Here is a 16,653-nt window from a genome sequence, read left to right on the forward strand (position 1 = left end):
TAATGCAGATTCCAAAGAATTCAGATAGTAATCAATAACCAAGTCCGTCAAACAACAAGAAGATTTGAAATTCTAAATGTGATAAAACCTATTTAGCCCACTTTGCACTTGAAAAGTTTTCTGTGAATATTAATAGGATTATCAAGCCAGAGACAACTTGACCAATGAAAACCCATATGTCAGCCACAAACTGGAGGCCGGTACTCACTTCATCTTTGCTTCAGTGAATAAAACGTGGCGATTCACACGAGGGTCATACTTCCGAAACTCAAGCTTTACATTATTGCTTTGGAGCCTCTTGGTCTTCTTCACCACGTAAAAGAATCCAGTCCCAGCAGCCGAGACAAGCTTCACCAACATAGCTCCTGCCTTCTTCTTTTCACCCATCTTTACCACTTAGAACAATATACACAAGCTAAAACAAGTACCTACAAAAAAACTCCAACTTTCAATATCCAAAATCAACAATAACTCTGAATGAGAAACACATATGCAAACTGCAAAATGCCCATGATTTCAAATCCAAGCTAATTTACAAAATAGAAGCATTACATAAAGATATAGGCGTACACTACAACAATATGACTCCATATTCCACCCCAAACAACCCCGGGGACAATAGAAAAAAACAAACAAGAAGCACGTCCACGGGAATAAACTTGCGGATCCAACTGAAACAAGGAAAAAGGCTTGAGTTTCCATGTATCTTTGAGGAAGCTCTCTTGTCGGAATAACATCAAACAGTTAGCATGCACTGTTTGCAATAACAAATGCAATCCCCAACACAAGAAAGGGTGTGAATGGAAATAGAAATAAAGAGTCAATTCATGCATATAAGAGCGGAAAGAGTACAATGGAGAGTGAATTCTTGTGTGAGCGAAAGTGTAGAATGAGCAGTAAGCTAGAAGATTACCACCGGCAAGTACGAGAGAGAGAGAGAGAGAGAATGACGGGGTTGGTAATAGTGTGTGCAAGTGAAATAGAATTGTATTTGGAATAAACCCTCCGAATTTACACCGGCCCATTTATTCTGGCCCAAGCCCATATGACGATTCACTCTTTCCTTTGTCTGTGCATTAAATGGGTCTAGCCCAGGCCTATGAACCCCAGCATTGGGCCCATTTAAATCCAAGAACAAGAAGTTCAAATCAAATTCCAGCACATCCAATCATCATGCGACACGTATAATCGCACCTATTGTGTGATTGATTACTTTTATAAACTATTCACCTAACTTATTGAAGCAAGAACTTTTGTTTAACCCTATCAAAATTTAATAATTATTAAATGTTTGTCAAGAAAAATTAAATTACTACAACTCTTCATTATAAGTTAAATATATATGATGACTCAAATACAATTAATTGTTATAACTATTAATTAGGAAATGAAGGGCGGGTTTAAGTCTATAGGTTTTTATGTATTGAAAATGCTGAAAAATTATTATATTATTGATATAAGCAAATATCTCCAGCTCAATATAGCAAATTATCAAATCACTCATCACCCGTCAAATTTATGGACTAATAATTATTTATAAAAACAAATAATGGGCTAATAGCCCAATATCCAAAATCGAACCTTGCTAGCCGTTCAGATTTGATTGGATTTGGCTACACTTCAAGGTACGTAGTGGGCCAGGTCGGTTTAAGACTGGCACAGACCAGTTCGAAAAAGTCCGACTCAAGATCGGTCCATTATTGTTCATAGTCGGTCTTGCGACAGTCTTTTGCCTTCTAAATGAGCCCCAGTTGTTCTATTTTTAAACCCAAACCCAAACTATGGACCAACTCGGTTGAGGCTCGTATCATGCTCAAATGTGCTTGTTTCATTTTTTTTTTATGATAGTAAGGTTTTCTTATAAACAATTACTTAAATTTATAATTGTCTTTTGAAATAAAAAAATAATAAATTAAATCACACGAAAAATTATATAAAAAAATAATAGTTAAAAATATATAATGAACTTAAAAAACAAAACCCAACATGCCAAGCCCAGGATCAGTGGACCTGGATCACTAGAGTGGATTGGTCCCAAGTATTGATTCTTGGGATGACCCAGTCCCAAGCGGGCCTGTGCCAAACTATTTTTGGTTCAATCTGATCCTAAGTTGGGTTAGCCCATCCCCGCCCATCGTGCATCTTGAGCTACGCCCCTACACAAGTGTATCGTAAAAATATAAATAGAAATATATATTTTAAAATTAATATGAATATTTTATACACTGTTGTAATGCACATGTTATATGATCAAAAAGGACAAACATCTAAAAGCACTTATATGCATTGTTTGTTGACAAAAATCTTGCATACGACCAAAATCATGGGACCAAAGTTACTAATGTCTAATTATTAGAGATGTGTAATATTTGTCCCTTCTAAGTGTGATAATTATATTTTGATGCATGTGAAAAACAATTTGAGGAGTTTGAAGATTTAGTGGTATTTTGATGCTCGTACACCAACCTATATCCACTTTCCCAATAGCCCACCAAAACCACGTATCTGGGTTTAGGGTAAAAGATATTTTATCCTTCAAACTATTATTATTTTTGTACTTTGATACATATAAATTATATATATTTGCATTTTGCCACATAAATTATGTAATTTGTGTATTTTTATCATTTCAAGTCGATAGAAAATTCCAACGAGTATTGATTGCATGTATAACACATGATATTTTTAAGGACAAAATCATTATTTTTAATCTGAGGTGTGTTTTAAATAAGAAAACCCAAAAATAACAATCTTGCCCTCACGCGCCTAAAGTGTGTTTTGAGCAAGAAAGTTAGAAAATGACGATCTTGCTCTCAAAATGTACTATGTGGTGTGCATATGACCAATTTTTGATAAAATCCCGTAAAACAGTATGAGAGGGTAAATTGTAAAACTTGTGTAATTTTTATGACAACATGCAACCCAAAAGAAAAAAATTAGACTATAAAATACAACGATATATATATTAAATGAAATAAAAGATTTAATATTTTGAACGATGAAAGTGGATACAAAACAATGTTAATGCAATTGCCCTCATTTTGTCCAAATCCTGAAATTAGAATGTCGTTATTTTGAATTAACGATGAATTTGGTAACCAAACCAAACAACATAAATATGATCACTTAACGTTTACGCAATTAACGGATCCCAATTCATTTTGACTGCAACAATCCTCCAACCTATTCGGTACAACTGCCTCTGCTGTTAGTGGTTGTCCCTTCATATTATTTAATGATTGTTTATTCTTTTTATTTCTTTTATTGCTAATAAATTCGCGGTTTTTCAAAATTTGTGTATGTGTTGATTTGATTAAATTAAAAAATGGAGAATATTTACAAATTGAACTCTATTATTATTTAGAGGATGGATTGGACAATCGAGACACTAGTAGGAATAGCAATGGGGCGAGTTTCGAGTGCCAATAAAATTCTGAACTTGATTAATATATTTAAAATATTAAAAAAAATATATTTTAAAATAATATCATCATTACTTCATAAACATTATTGAAAGGTTAATATTTTTTATTTTATTTTATATATGCATGTTTTAAGCATTACAATATTAAAAAAATGTAGTAATATTAAGAGTTTAATATTATGATAATGATGTGGAATTGAAGATTGATGATTGCTTACCTTTGGAGTAACTCATTCTCATTCCCCCACTTCAATTTGCTCACCCATCTCTTATTCTTCAAATATATTGTGGTTCAAATTCAAGGTAATTATTATTATCATAATATGCTCACTTTCTACGTACAATAATACAAGAATAACATGAAGAAGAAGAAGAAAGATAGCACACAAGGAAACGGAATTTGATGCTCCATTCTCCATCCATCATCTCCTCCACCCCCGTCGTCTTCGTGTCACCACCTATCGTCGCCGCCCCCCACCCCCCACCTATTCTTTCAACTCTCACCCCCATACATCTTTCCTTACAAACAAATTACTGACACACAGGATTTTCTAACCCCTAATTCTCTTCTCTCAACCTCCTATTTTCTCGGCCGCCTTCTAAAATCTCAATTCCAAGAATTTTGTAAGATAAAAAAAAAAATTTAATAAAAATGCAGCAAAACCCACCATCTCCCATCCTAGCTCCAGCTTATCTACCCAGAAACCTGGAAATGGCCTCGGCAGCGCCCCATGTCCCCCCTGGTGAAACCGCCTCCTCCTCCCTCTTCGACTGGTCCGATTTCCTCGACTTCAACCTCGACGAAACTCTCGACTTCTCATTCCCGCAGCCCGAACTCGGATCCGGACCCGAAATCGAGCGAAGCCAACCGTTGGAGAACTCGGGCCGAGTTAGGAAGAGGGACCCGAGATTGGTGTGCTCTAATTTCTTGGCGGGTCGGGTCCCATGTGCATGCCCTGAATTGGATGAGCAATTGGCGGAGGAGGAGTTGGCGCTTCCGGGAAAGAAGCGGGCCCGAATGGTGAAGCTTTCGGGCGGGGCCCCGGTGCGATGCCAGGTACCGGGCTGTGAGGCGGATATTACTGAGCTCAAAGGGTATCATAAGCGGCATCGAGTGTGCTTGCGGTGTGCGAATGCTAGCGCTGTGGTGCTTGATGGGGAGAGCAAGAGGTACTGCCAGCAGTGCGGAAAGTAAGTCCCTTTTTGTTTTCATTTTCTGAGATCAACTGGAACATTTACATTCTTCTTCAAGTGTTAGGATGTTCGGTCTATGCGGATTTATTGCTTTTATGATGTCTTCTTTCTCAAGTCAATGAGGAACAGCGTCGAAGTTAGCTCCCTTTATTGATTCGTCATTGCATTTCCGGGTTTTCTTGGAGTATTAGTAGATGCATATTTATTGATCGCATGGCGTTTTCTTTCGTGGAGTGGATGCGAAAAGCTCATGTCTTTTTAATCAATTAGTATGGATTACTTTGATGTTGGATAGAAGGAGTTAATGCGTATTTATTGCTTGTGGTGGTGTTTACTTAGCCGACATGATGAAAAAACCCAGAAAGTTCCTTCTTCTTCTTCTTCTTCTTTTGTTTTTTTTTTAAAAAAAAATCTTGTGTGGTTCAATTAGTGAATTTCACGAATTATTTTGATTGAGGACTAGGTTGTTAAGACAGATATTTTTCTTGATGGTGTTCTCTCTCTCTCTCTCTCGCGCGCGCTCCCTCCCTTCCGGAAGTTGGTGTACGGGGAAGGGATTGAGTATGCAGTGAATGTGTATATATAGTCTAAATGTTGGGTGCTTAGCTTTCCTGCCAAAGATGTAGTGGAAATTGACATAATGTTCAAGCTTGATCTCATCTGTTAGTTAAATTGGCGATTAGATATCCTAGTGGTGAATTTTGGGAGTGAACTGTGTGTATGTGCTTCCATAAGAATTCTTAGGTTCAAGTTTTATCGGAGCTTTTAGCAGGATGTGGGCAAAATTTGTAGGGGTATTTTATTATTTATAGAGCTGGTATAGGGTGGATCAAGAATCAATTTATCTGAGAGCAGATGGCTTGTGCTTTTCTAGGTTCTTTGATTTATGGATAAGTCTAATTCATCTATCGAATATGAAAATGTGGTGCATGAAGAGCCTGAACCAAATAGTTGGATCTCAGATAAACAGTGAAATCTATATCGTGTTAATGTCTGGGGAATTAGATCTGTAAGTTTTTTACTCTGTAAGTAGGGACGTTGTCTGTGGTTTCTTGTCATGCTGTTAGACGAAATGGCATTTTGCATGGAAGCATTGTTAGTATTCTCAATTTATTGTGGTGGTTGTATGGAGAAAAATTTAAATGTTACCACTGATTTTTGCATGGCTGAAACGGATAGAAAAGTTGAAGTCTTTTTTTGTTTTTATGCTTACACATGTAGAACTTTGGCAGGTTTCATCTCTTGTCAGATTTTGATGAGGGTAAACGTAGCTGTAGGAGGAAATTAGAACGGCACAATAACCGGCGTCGAAGAAGACCCAGTGACTCTAGAGGAGGCACACAAAAGGAAGCTCAACAGATTAGCTTGGCTGATGATGTCAGTGGAGATGATGACACTGGAAAAGGTATAATGGCCTAATATTAGGTGGTGATTATGTCTAATCTTCCCTGCTTTGAACTGCCTCTGACATCTCTTAATGTTATTTTCTTAGATCAGTAGGAGTTGGTAGCAGTCTCTATTTTTTACACTTAAAATGCTGGCAAGGTCTAAAATTACTTCTTGTTAGTCTTGAGAAATTGGGGAAATTATTATTCTTTATCATGGTTTTGCTACTATGTTATGACCAATTGTTGGGTGCATTGATTTGCCATTTTGAGGTAGTTGACCTCCCTAATGAAACTTTTGTGCCCCAGATGGCATATGTCGAAGAAGTCAGACTGAAGAACAGGAATTATTGTTGGAGTCAGATGCACCTGCTTCTATGCTATGTTCAGCCCTAGGTCCCGAAAATCCCCAGAGTGATAGTGTTGCATCATTTGCTGCATCTGATAAAATGCGTATTAGTGGGCAGACACAGAATCCAAAATATAAGCATTCCCCACCCTACAGTGACAACAAGAATACTTTTTCCTCTATGGTAAGCTCAACACGTTATTGCTGCATTGCGTTTTCTTTTGGCTTGGCAAATCTAGCTAGCTTAATCGCACTGCTTTATCACTTCTCTCAGTGTCCAGCTGGTCGGATCTCCTTCAAGCTCTATGACTGGAATCCAGCAGAGTTTCCTCGACGACTTCGACATCAAGTATTGAAAAGATTGTTACTTCAGTTTAGTACATAAGAGAGAAATATTATCTGTGTCAATGATGTGGTGGGTATTGTTTAACATTCTACTTTTATAGATTTTTCAATGGTTGGCTAACATGCCCATTGAATTGGAGGGTTACATCCGGCCCGGTTGTACAATTTTGACGGCTTTTATTGCAATGCCAAAGCCAACATGGGTTAAGGTATTCCGGATCTTATATTCTTCTTTTTTCTTTTCATTATGGTTGGATGTTCTTATTCATTATCCATACAGCATCTGTGAACTTTATGATATAGGTATAAATATTTGGAAGCTCTATGCTGTCATACTTAAGAAGTAACACTTGTTCATCTACAATTACGATGTCTTATTGCTAGATTGTTACGTAATCCTAATATGAATAATCAGATAATTGACTACTTTTATCTTATTGTGAGCAAATATGTTGATAAATGGATATAAGTATCATCAGATCATTAACATTGTGTTATATTATTGCTTTGTGATGTGGATGATATATCCTGGTGCCAAACTGTTTGATTTCGTAGTTTCTGGTTAAGTCGGGCCTTATAGATTTCTAATGGCCTAACTATTTAATATCCATGCATTGGGCAGTTATTAGAGGAACCAGCTCAATGTATAAAAGAACTTCTTGCCTCACCGGGGAACATTTTGTCTGGAAGAGGCACAATGCTCGTTTATCTAAATGACATGATGTTTTGTGTCAGAAAAGGTCAGTTGTCATCTTATTTCATGAATAACATCTTATAGTGTTTATTTCTCATAGCAATTCTCATTTCTAGTTCAATGGTTTTCATTCTTTAGGAAGCTGTTATTAGAAATTTATTGGTATGTTAATTATTGTGAATTACCCACCAGAAACCTACCCAACGCTTATCTTCTTTTTTTAATTTTTCTATATTCTATTGAACTAACTCGTGTTAGGCATTTGGGATTTGATGTTGATCAGTTCAATGTTTGTGGTCTAAGTTTGCTTATAAAATTGTAAAAACAATCTATTCTAGAAAATATCTTACTCTCTGCTTCAAACTAACTTTGCGTTAAAAAATTTACAAAAATTTAGATCATGTCCTGAAGAGACTCGAACAATGAAGAAGAGTCAATAACTAAAAAATTATGCCAACAAGCATGTCTCCTTAAGAAGTAATTAGGCACCAAAATGAAGTAGGATAAACAATAAGGGGATTCTGTAAATTTGTTGAAAAAGAAAAGAGTAGTAATCTAACTTAGTTGTTTGGTGATTTGTCCTGGGGTTATTTGATTTATACAGAGTCAAGAGTTGTTCTTTTCTGTAATATGTTTCTAACATTTTGCTGGATCCTTCTGGAAACAGATGCAAACTCAGTAATGAAAATCAAGGTGAAGGATAGATCTCCAAAGCTTCATTACATATATCCAACTTGCTTTGAGGCTGGCAGGCCAATGGAATTTGTTGCTTGTGGAAGTTACCTTCTTCAACCTAAGTTCCGGTATGATATAGTTATCCTATTGGTAAAGATTCTTTGTGAAGGTTTCTTCTATTTACTTTACCCTGTGGAACACAGGTTTCAGAAAAAAATACCCTTACTATCTGTCTTCCACCAAGAAGGGGATGGCAGGGGTAAGGATAGGAGATCAAGATTTTTGAAATTATGAAATCAGTTGTCCAAACTTCAGATTACTCTGAACAGGGATCACTGGGAAAGGGGTGTTTGGTTCATATTTCTTGTGTCGTTATCATAATGAGCAATAAGTAATACAGGAAGAATGATCTAATTACTTTCGTGTTTTAGAGAGCATTAACATATCCATTCTGCTCCCTGATGTTGTATGTTGGTGGTGTATGTATTGAAATTGAATTCCTTTCGTCCTGAATAAACTTTTGATTCCATTGGCAGGTTTCTTGTTTCATTTGCTGGACGATACCTAGCATACAATATTTGTGTTTCATCTCCATGTTGTAAGAAAGGAGATAGCAACAGGTTCGAACACCAACTGGTGAAGATATCTGTACCTCAAACTGATATGAATCTTTTGGGCCCGGCGTTTATTGAGGTGAGACCTGTGGTTGCTCACCTTTACTTCTTGTCTTGGTTCACCTATTTGTATCTGTTCTGCCTTTCTATACAACTCTTCCTGTTTCAATTCTGAGAAATGTATGAAAATATGATATCTTTCTCATTGTGCATCTTCAACCTTGGTAAAGGATTGTTAGAATTGGCAGATGAACTATGTGTTGCGTCAAATTCCATATATTATAAGCCCTTGTTGACATCGAAAGTTGTATAGCAATGGCAAGTGTTTTGGAAAAGAATTCTGCTAGATGAAGTTGATGCATATGTTGCTGTGATTAGAATGAAGAAACTTTGCTGTTATGATTGCTATCTCATGTTACGTGGACTGGGCTGCCTGTACAGGTTGAAAACCAGTCCGGCTTGTCCAACTTCATTCCAGTTCTTGTTGGCGACAAAGAAACTTGTGCAGAAATGGAGATATTGCAACAAAAGTTCGATTCCTCTCTATCCTCCCAAGACCAACAACAGTCTCCTCCAAGGCCTGAATGTGAAGTTTTTGCCTCAAGGCAAGCACAGTTATCAGAGTTTGTTTTGGACGTTGCATGGTCGCTGAAGAAACCCGTCCTGGAGCAACCATTGACATCTTCCCACATACAAAGGTTCAACAACTTATTGAACTGTTTGATAGAAAAAGAGTCTTCTGTCATTTTGGAGAGAGTATTTTGCAACATGAAATTTGCAATGGGCAACAATTTAGTCGATCACATTTCTGATGCTGATATGAGGTCACTCCATAATAATATGGGCATTGCACAAAGTATGCTCGACCGGAAGTTACAGGACAAAGATTTTACAGCTACGAGTGTACTGGATGGAAATGTTTACAGTCAAAGCTTCCAGAAAGACGATCAATGTGCCGTTCTAGCTGCTAATATGGTAAGGGCACTAAATATTTATGCATATACTATAACTTGACCTGGGTGGTTCCAAAATTTGAATTGGCAAATTAGGTTTTAATCAAATTAACACTATGTTAGCGAGATCAGGAAGAAATCATAAAGATTCATTTAGGTCGACTTTGCTTCTTCATTTGCTAAATTAATGCAATGGGCAAAGAACGTTGAGATACTGGTGCCTGTTTTGCAGGGTGGCCATGAAACACGTCCTCTTTTAAACGGAGAGGTGATCATGAATGTTAGTCTTCAGCCGAGCCCACAAAAGTCTTTCAACCAGTTGTTAACAAGAACATCTTTACCTTCACGGCCACTCATCATGGCAATTGCAGTTCTTGGTATCTGTGTTGGAGTATGTGCGGTCGTCCTCCACCCTCAACGGGTCAGCGACATTGCCACGACTATTCGTAGGTGTTTGTTCGACAGCTCTTAGTGTTAGTCAGAGTTTCTCCCCTAATAATCTCGTTTCTAGATTTCGAATGTATAGCTCGTTGCGCGCGGATATTCGGTCTTGTTTACTAACCTTAACCTTGAAGAAATTCGCAGGGGGGAAGATATAAACTGTAAGACCCAGATTTCATGAGAGATGGGTGGGGTTGTTTTTTCTTGAGGAAACATTGTGAGGTGTAGGCGTCTCGCTTGTTTCTTATGTACAATTTTTCAGCATCCGAACAATCTGTATCTGTTAGATGTCCAGTAATCTTGTTAATAGATAGCATTTACCGGATGTACCTCTATATTCTTTTTGTTAATTGATCGATTCAAAATAAATGGCTGACGAAATTCAAATGTAATTTCATTTATCAAGATTAGGAAAATATTAAAAACTGTTTTTCTGTTTTTTTTGGTTCATATATTTAAGTTTAATTTAGGATTTGTCTCAATCAAATGAAATAAGGAAGGTGAAACAATGAATCATATACAGCACATGCGGATGAGACGACAAGTAAGGACAATAGTACAATTTGTTGAACCGCGTCGTTGTCTTTTCTCTGCTGTCGCCAACCCAAATCCCTACCTCACCTTCTTTCCTCCTTAATTAATTCATAATGTCTTTATTACTCCTACATTAATTATCTCACACGTCCTACAATTAGATGCATCATTAAACTTCATAAATGCTACTAATATGTCTGTTAAAAAACATGCTACAACGCCTATTGTGATTGATACTAACAATATATATATTGATATATGTACCATTTGTAATAGGAAAATATTTATTAGTTTTGAAGGGCGTATATTGAAAACAAATAGAAAAAAAAGACAATGGTGAGGGGGGAAAGTCGACAAATCTGACTAGTAAAAGGACAAGTTGGTAGCAGAAAATCTGTGGACACCGACAACAGAGAGTGTGTAATGAAAGGGAAGATGGGTCAACTGTTCTTGACAGCATCACTCTCCTCCTGTAATAATCTAAACAAAAATATGAAAGCTAGCAGCTACCACCCATTCACATCCCAACTACTCTGTTTTTTTTTTATATCTTACAATTTGATGAATGTATAATTATTATGGGAGCTATTTCTTTTGTAGTATAAAAAATTAGTTCAAGTTGTATAAATTATTGGGCAAAATCATTTCCAACTTGCAAACTTTTAGTTGTTTCAAGAGACGTAATGCATGCAACTTTAATAGAAAAACTTGGATTTTTTTTAATCACTCTGACTTAATTGTCCCTACAATAATTATTAATAATAATCGACACATCAAATACATATATATATATATTTTATATATATATGGATTTGAATTACATACCTTTTGATGTAATTGGTCGTTTTTTTATTATTATCCAAATGACTTTTGAATTTTGAAAGTATGACGTGTAATTTTTTATTATTATTATTATTTGGAAAGTGGTGGAGTGGCGGGTTGCAAGATTAATTTTTTTTTTCGAAAAAAATGCATGTCATTTTATGTGATATTCAAAATAAATAAATTACTCCTTGTTAAAAAAATATTTAAATTTTAATTATTATTTCCAAAAATTAAAAATAAAAAAACATAAAGCAACAGGGTGATTCTTGAGTATACGTCTCATCTCCCTACTCTTCCACAGCCATCACTTGTTTTCTTGCTTTATTTTTATATGTATCATTTGAAGGGTGTATGTGTTGCTACATCACAACTACAACTACCCTTATTTAATTCTTATTCAAAATACGTATGCGCTCCCATGCCCAATTACATAATTATTAAGGAATAATAATATATATAAACATACATTCTTCACTAAAAATCAGACAAAGTATGACTTTTTGTTATAATTAATTATCAAGTTGAAAGTAAAAAATCATAAAAATACCGATTAACTTATAATTATGTATGACATCTATTAGTTATTGGTGGCGTCAAATTAATATATGGTCTATGAGAATATATATAAATAAACAAGTATGTTTAAAAACTTGGAAATAAAAACACAAACAAATTGTAGGAAATATTCCATTTCTTTAATAATTTATTACATATCATCTGAAATTAATAATTTTGACTAGCGTGTGACCCTGCTATGTCTGCAAATTAATATTAAATTACATAGGTGGTGCCCTTATAATTTTATAAATAGTATGGGATTTTTTGTAATTAAATCTAACATCAAGAGACGTTGATGTAATTTTCCCTTATTAAAAAAAAAAGATATGGAGGGCTTAAATGTCAAATCTTAGTCATAGTATGCATTGATATGGTTGGCCGAATTAATTAGATCAATCACACAGTAAGTGTAATACACTTGTTTTGTGCTTAGTTATTTTTTTAATTATATAACAATCACACGATAAATGTATTACACTTGTTATATAATTAGTTTAAATTCAACCAAATTTGGTCTGTATTAGAATTCTCCAAGAATTAGATAGGAAAATCACATGTTTCATGACAGTTGCATGGTTTTGATGTAGATGATGATGATGAGAATTCCCATATGAAATAGAGCATGGGGTGACAGGATCCCACGTCAGTGACAGCTTCACTCACATGAATTCTAATCTTCATCTCCCTCCAAAACCTTCCTAAAATATCTCTCACTATTATAATATCAATCATTAGTATGAGACAGCTCCATCATTAATTCTTACATATTTACAATAATTATTACAATATCTTCATATATATCCTCTCCCATTGCATGTACCTATAAATACCCCTCAAACATCTACCCTGCATGCACTACTCATTCATACTCTCTACATATTTCTTTCCAAGAGCATAGATATATAGAGTACAAATTAATATGGCTATTCATGAGTACAGAGATGTCGAAAACGGGCTCGACGTCGGTCATCATCATGAACTGGAGAAGCCCTTTATTCAGCAACCAAAATGTGTCGATTCGGATGAAGAAACCACGAACAAAAATGGATCGATTGGGATGGTCTTGTTGAGTACATGTGTTGCTGTTTGTGGTTCATTTGAGTTTGGATCATGTGTAAGTACTTCTATTACATCATGTTACCTATGTTGCTGTTCATGTTTCCAACTTTCCATGGTTTAGGATGTGTATGTTCCCTTTGCTTGGTATATTTCCAAATCGGAAAAGAGCTTGTATTAACAAGTTTTTTTTGTTTTTTTTTTTTTTGTTTTTCTTTGTTGCTCAGGACCATCAAACATGTATGAAAAACACAAACAGGGATCAAAAGAAAAAATAAAATTTAAAAAAAAAGAGAGAGAGAAAGAAAGAAATCTTCAGCTTAAGTTAAATTTTTTTGCAGGTGGGATACTCTTCACCCACACAATCAGCCATAAGACAGGATTTAAATTTATCTATATCCCAGGTACTAATTCATTGATTTTTTACACCCCCCCCCCCCCCCCCCCCAAAAAAAAAAAAAAAAAAAAAGAAGGCAAATTTTATTACATACATGATGTCCTGAGTATTGTTTCACTGTCTTCTTGCAGTTCTCAATGTTTGGATCCATAATCACAATTGGTGCCATGTTTGGTGCAATCACAAGCGGAAGAATCGCAGATTTCATTGGTCGAAAAGGGGTGTGTAAATTACAAGATTTCAGATTTTTAGCTACTTAGAACTTGAGTTTGATCCAAGTTTAAGTAAATTAATTGTTTGTCTGTTTTCTTTTTTTGATGAAAACAGGCAATGAGACTATCAGCTGTTTTCTGCATCACAGGATGGCTCGCTGTCTATTTTTCCAACGTATGTTCGATTTCAAGAATTGTTTCCTCTAATTTCATTTTTCCTATTTTTCAGATACTATGTTAATGCTGAATTTCTTGCAATACAATGCAGGAAGCCTGGTCACTTGATGTCGGAAGGTTCTGCACAGGATTCGGCATCGGGATATTCTCGTTTGTGGTACTCAATTCTTGTTTCAAGCTACCAAACATGCCTTGATTAACATCCATCTTCTTGAATTTCAGACACATTGTTTTAAATTATAATTTCTGCAACAGGTTCCAGTGTTTATCGCAGAAATCGCACCCAAAAATCTCCGCGGAGGGCTTGCAACACTGAACCAGCTGATGATTGTGTGTGGATCATCTATTGCATACATACTAGGAACAGTTGTGACATGGAGAGCATTAGCTCTGACAGGTGAGTTCAAATTTGAGCATTTGTGAAAAACTATGCAGAGAATAACAAGAATCAAATCCGTGTTAGAATGAATACGTATTAGCAAGAAGTTATGTTAACTTTCTCAGACAATAATGGCTGTCTTGCCTTTTGTGATATGTAGGGCTGCTCCCATGTTTTTTACTTCTAGTGGGCCTGTTCTTCATCCCTGAGTCTCCTAGATGGCTGGTCAGCTTCAATCATCAACTCATCATAACTAATTTGTTAGTAATAAATATTTAATCGAGAAATCTCATTTCTTACAGGCGAAAGTTGGCCGTCAGAAGGAGTTTGAAGTGGCATTACGTAAACTTCGTGGCAAGGATGCCGATGTTTCTTGTGAAGCTGCAGAAATTCAAGTATGTCTACCTTCTGCAAACGCTGTTTTTTCTAGAAAAATATGATTTTTTTTTCTAAGTATATCTGAATTTTTTGGTGACAGGCGAGTATCGATGGTCTGTTAGATCTTCCTAAAGTTAGAATGCTGGACTTGTTCGACCCCAAATATATCCGTCCTGTCATTGTAAGAACTATGTATTTGTAATTATCTGAAATATTTTTATGTATTTTAGAAGGAATTTTTATTTGAATATTAGACCATATAATCACACTGAGTTTTTGTCATGTTAAGGTTGGTGTGGGATTGATGGTTTTCCAACAATTTGGAGGGATCAATGGAATAGGTTTCTACTCCACTGAAACCTTTGTAGCAGCTGGTAATAATTCCAACAAAGTTCACTTCGTCTGAATCAAAATTTTCTGTGACTGTGACTGATTTTGAGGATTTTAACTGCAGGATTTTCCTCAGGAAAAGTTGGCACAATTGCTTATGCAATAATTCAGGTATGTTAAGAGTATTTCATTAAAATCTGCACCTGATTTTTCTTTACAAATCGTCAAAATCTTTATCTAATTTTTTGTTGCTACGATGTTTTAGGTCCCGATAACTGTGCTTGGAGCAATGTTAATGGATAAATCAGGACGACGGCCTCTTCTGACGGTGTGTATTTAGTAGCTGGCACTAGTTTCCAACTCTTTGAGATCATCAAGATTTGAAATAAAATTCAGACAATTACTGAACAAATTATTTGCGTTTTCAGGTTTCAGCGACAGGGATGTTTCTTGGATGCATCCTGACAGGGGCTTCCTTCTTCTTTAAGGTCATTTTCTCAAACATTAATGGTAGTTTGCTGTAGCAAAATTGATGGAAAAATGGTCCATTTTTAACAGTTTTTAACATTTCGAAATCAGGGCCAAGCTCTGTTGCTTGAATGGGTTCCAATTCTTGCAGTTTCCGGAGTACTGGTAATCTCAGCTAAAATTTTGAGCTAGTACTTAGATTATTCAAAGCCAAGATCTGACAGATTAGATCATATTGCTAATTCACTCTTCGATGAATGAATGTGTCAGGTCTACATAGCGACATTTTCTATCGGAATGGGGCCTGTCCCTTGGGTCATAATGTCAGAGGTAATCAGCAGTTTTCAGTCCTCAGACAATTCAATTCTTACATATAAAACACAACCAAACAACATTTGAGAAATGTATTTTAACAGAAAGAACTCCTGTGAATCGAACAAACCTCAAGAAACTGATCGACGTTAGATATATGGCGAAATTGTAACATTGTGTTTTCGTGTGTTCAGATATTCCCGATTCATGTAAAAGGTGTTGCAGGGAGCCTGGTAGTTTTAGTGAACTGGTTAGGAGCTTGGGCTGTTTCTTACACATTCAACTTCCTCATGAGCTGGAGTTCAACAGGTGAGTAGTAATTACTATATTGTTCTTGATCAGACAACTTATGATTATTCCGTTTGATTTACATTCAATTTTTGGTGTTTTTTCAGGCACTTTTCTGATGTATGCTGGATTCAGCGTGTTGACAGTGGCGTTTGTGGCGAAGGTTGTGCCTGAAACAAAGGGAAAAACACTGGAAGAGATCCAGGCCTCCATCAACTCATAGGATGGATTCGAATAGCATAAACAACAATTGCCTAAAGACTAGTGTGGAACCTCTGATGTGATTACAGCCAAATCCAACGACGCTTTATGCCTCGTTACAAGCAATGTGATATTATTCCCAGAAAATCTTGGTAACATTATCGTATGCTGAAATGCAAAGGTCTAAGGAAGGACAAAAACGTCGGGTGGACAGGATTGCAAGAACCCCACAATTGGGAGAATCGGAGGAGTTTGTATTAGCTAGCTTGGTAGATTCAGTTTATATATTTTTGTTCATTGATTCTGTGAGCAAGAAATGGGATTATGTAATAAGAGATGACAGTCACTGTCATGGAAATGGAATTTTGAATTTGGGAAAAGAAGAAAAAAGATTATGCTGATTATTGTGGGAACTATAAAGTTTCTCTCGATTGATAATTCAGTGGAGCAAATTGCAATCCACG

General features: G+C 35.9%; 3 protein-coding genes across 5 annotated transcripts; 2 read left to right on the forward strand and 1 right to left on the reverse strand.

Annotated features, from left to right (window-relative positions):
• Positions 1 to 1,002, reverse strand: LOC105171451 (Ribosomal protein L33 family protein). Of its 2 annotated transcripts, none has more exons than XM_011092571.3 (2): positions 914 to 1,002; positions 1 to 428 (listed from the first exon to the last, which is right to left on the reverse strand). In XM_011092571.3, the coding sequence occupies exon 2, from the start codon at positions 385 to 387 to the stop codon at positions 205 to 207; it is 183 nt and encodes a 60-aa protein (XP_011090873.1). In that variant the 5' UTR covers positions 388 to 428; positions 914 to 1,002; the 3' UTR covers positions 1 to 204. The 2 variants fall into 2 exon arrangements, with proteins under 2 accessions (XP_011090873.1, XP_011090874.1); XM_011092572.3 differs by having other exon boundaries at positions 853 to 969.
• Positions 1,003 to 3,722: 2,720 nt separating this feature from the next.
• Positions 3,723 to 10,403, forward strand: SPL7 (squamosa promoter binding protein-like 7). 2 transcript variants are annotated; one of them, XM_011092574.3, is made up of 10 exons: positions 3,723 to 4,615; positions 5,851 to 6,023; positions 6,313 to 6,536; positions 6,627 to 6,701; positions 6,799 to 6,906; positions 7,320 to 7,437; positions 8,059 to 8,194; positions 8,603 to 8,759; positions 9,122 to 9,655; positions 9,866 to 10,403. In XM_011092574.3, exons 1-10 carry the CDS (start codon positions 4,077 to 4,079, stop codon positions 10,103 to 10,105), a joined length of 2,304 nt encoding a protein of 767 aa, XP_011090876.2. In that variant the 5' UTR covers positions 3,723 to 4,076; the 3' UTR covers positions 10,106 to 10,403. The 2 variants fall into 2 exon arrangements, with proteins under 2 accessions (XP_011090876.2, XP_088742130.1); XM_088886004.1 differs by lacking the exon at positions 3,723 to 4,615 and adding an exon at positions 5,190 to 5,627.
• A 2,432-nt stretch (positions 10,404 to 12,835) lies between these two features.
• LOC105171455 (Major facilitator superfamily protein) lies at positions 12,836 to 16,593 on the forward strand. Its single transcript, XM_011092575.3, has 17 exons — positions 12,836 to 13,105; positions 13,389 to 13,451; positions 13,576 to 13,665; positions 13,772 to 13,831; positions 13,925 to 13,990; positions 14,089 to 14,230; positions 14,373 to 14,437; positions 14,515 to 14,607; positions 14,691 to 14,771; positions 14,880 to 14,964; positions 15,045 to 15,091; positions 15,186 to 15,248; positions 15,349 to 15,408; positions 15,500 to 15,553; positions 15,659 to 15,718; positions 15,895 to 16,009; positions 16,096 to 16,593. Exons 1-17 carry the CDS (start codon positions 12,911 to 12,913, stop codon positions 16,209 to 16,211), a joined length of 1,455 nt encoding a protein of 484 aa, XP_011090877.1. The 5' UTR covers positions 12,836 to 12,910; the 3' UTR covers positions 16,212 to 16,593.
• The last annotated feature ends 60 nt before the right edge of the window (positions 16,594 to 16,653 follow it).

The sequence above is a fragment of the Sesamum indicum genome, linkage group LG10 (genome assembly GCF_026168435.1).
Source record: "Sesamum indicum cultivar Baizhima isolate 11 linkage group LG10, ASM2616843v1, whole genome shotgun sequence".
Taxonomy (NCBI): Eukaryota; Viridiplantae; Streptophyta; class Magnoliopsida; order Lamiales; family Pedaliaceae; genus Sesamum; species Sesamum indicum.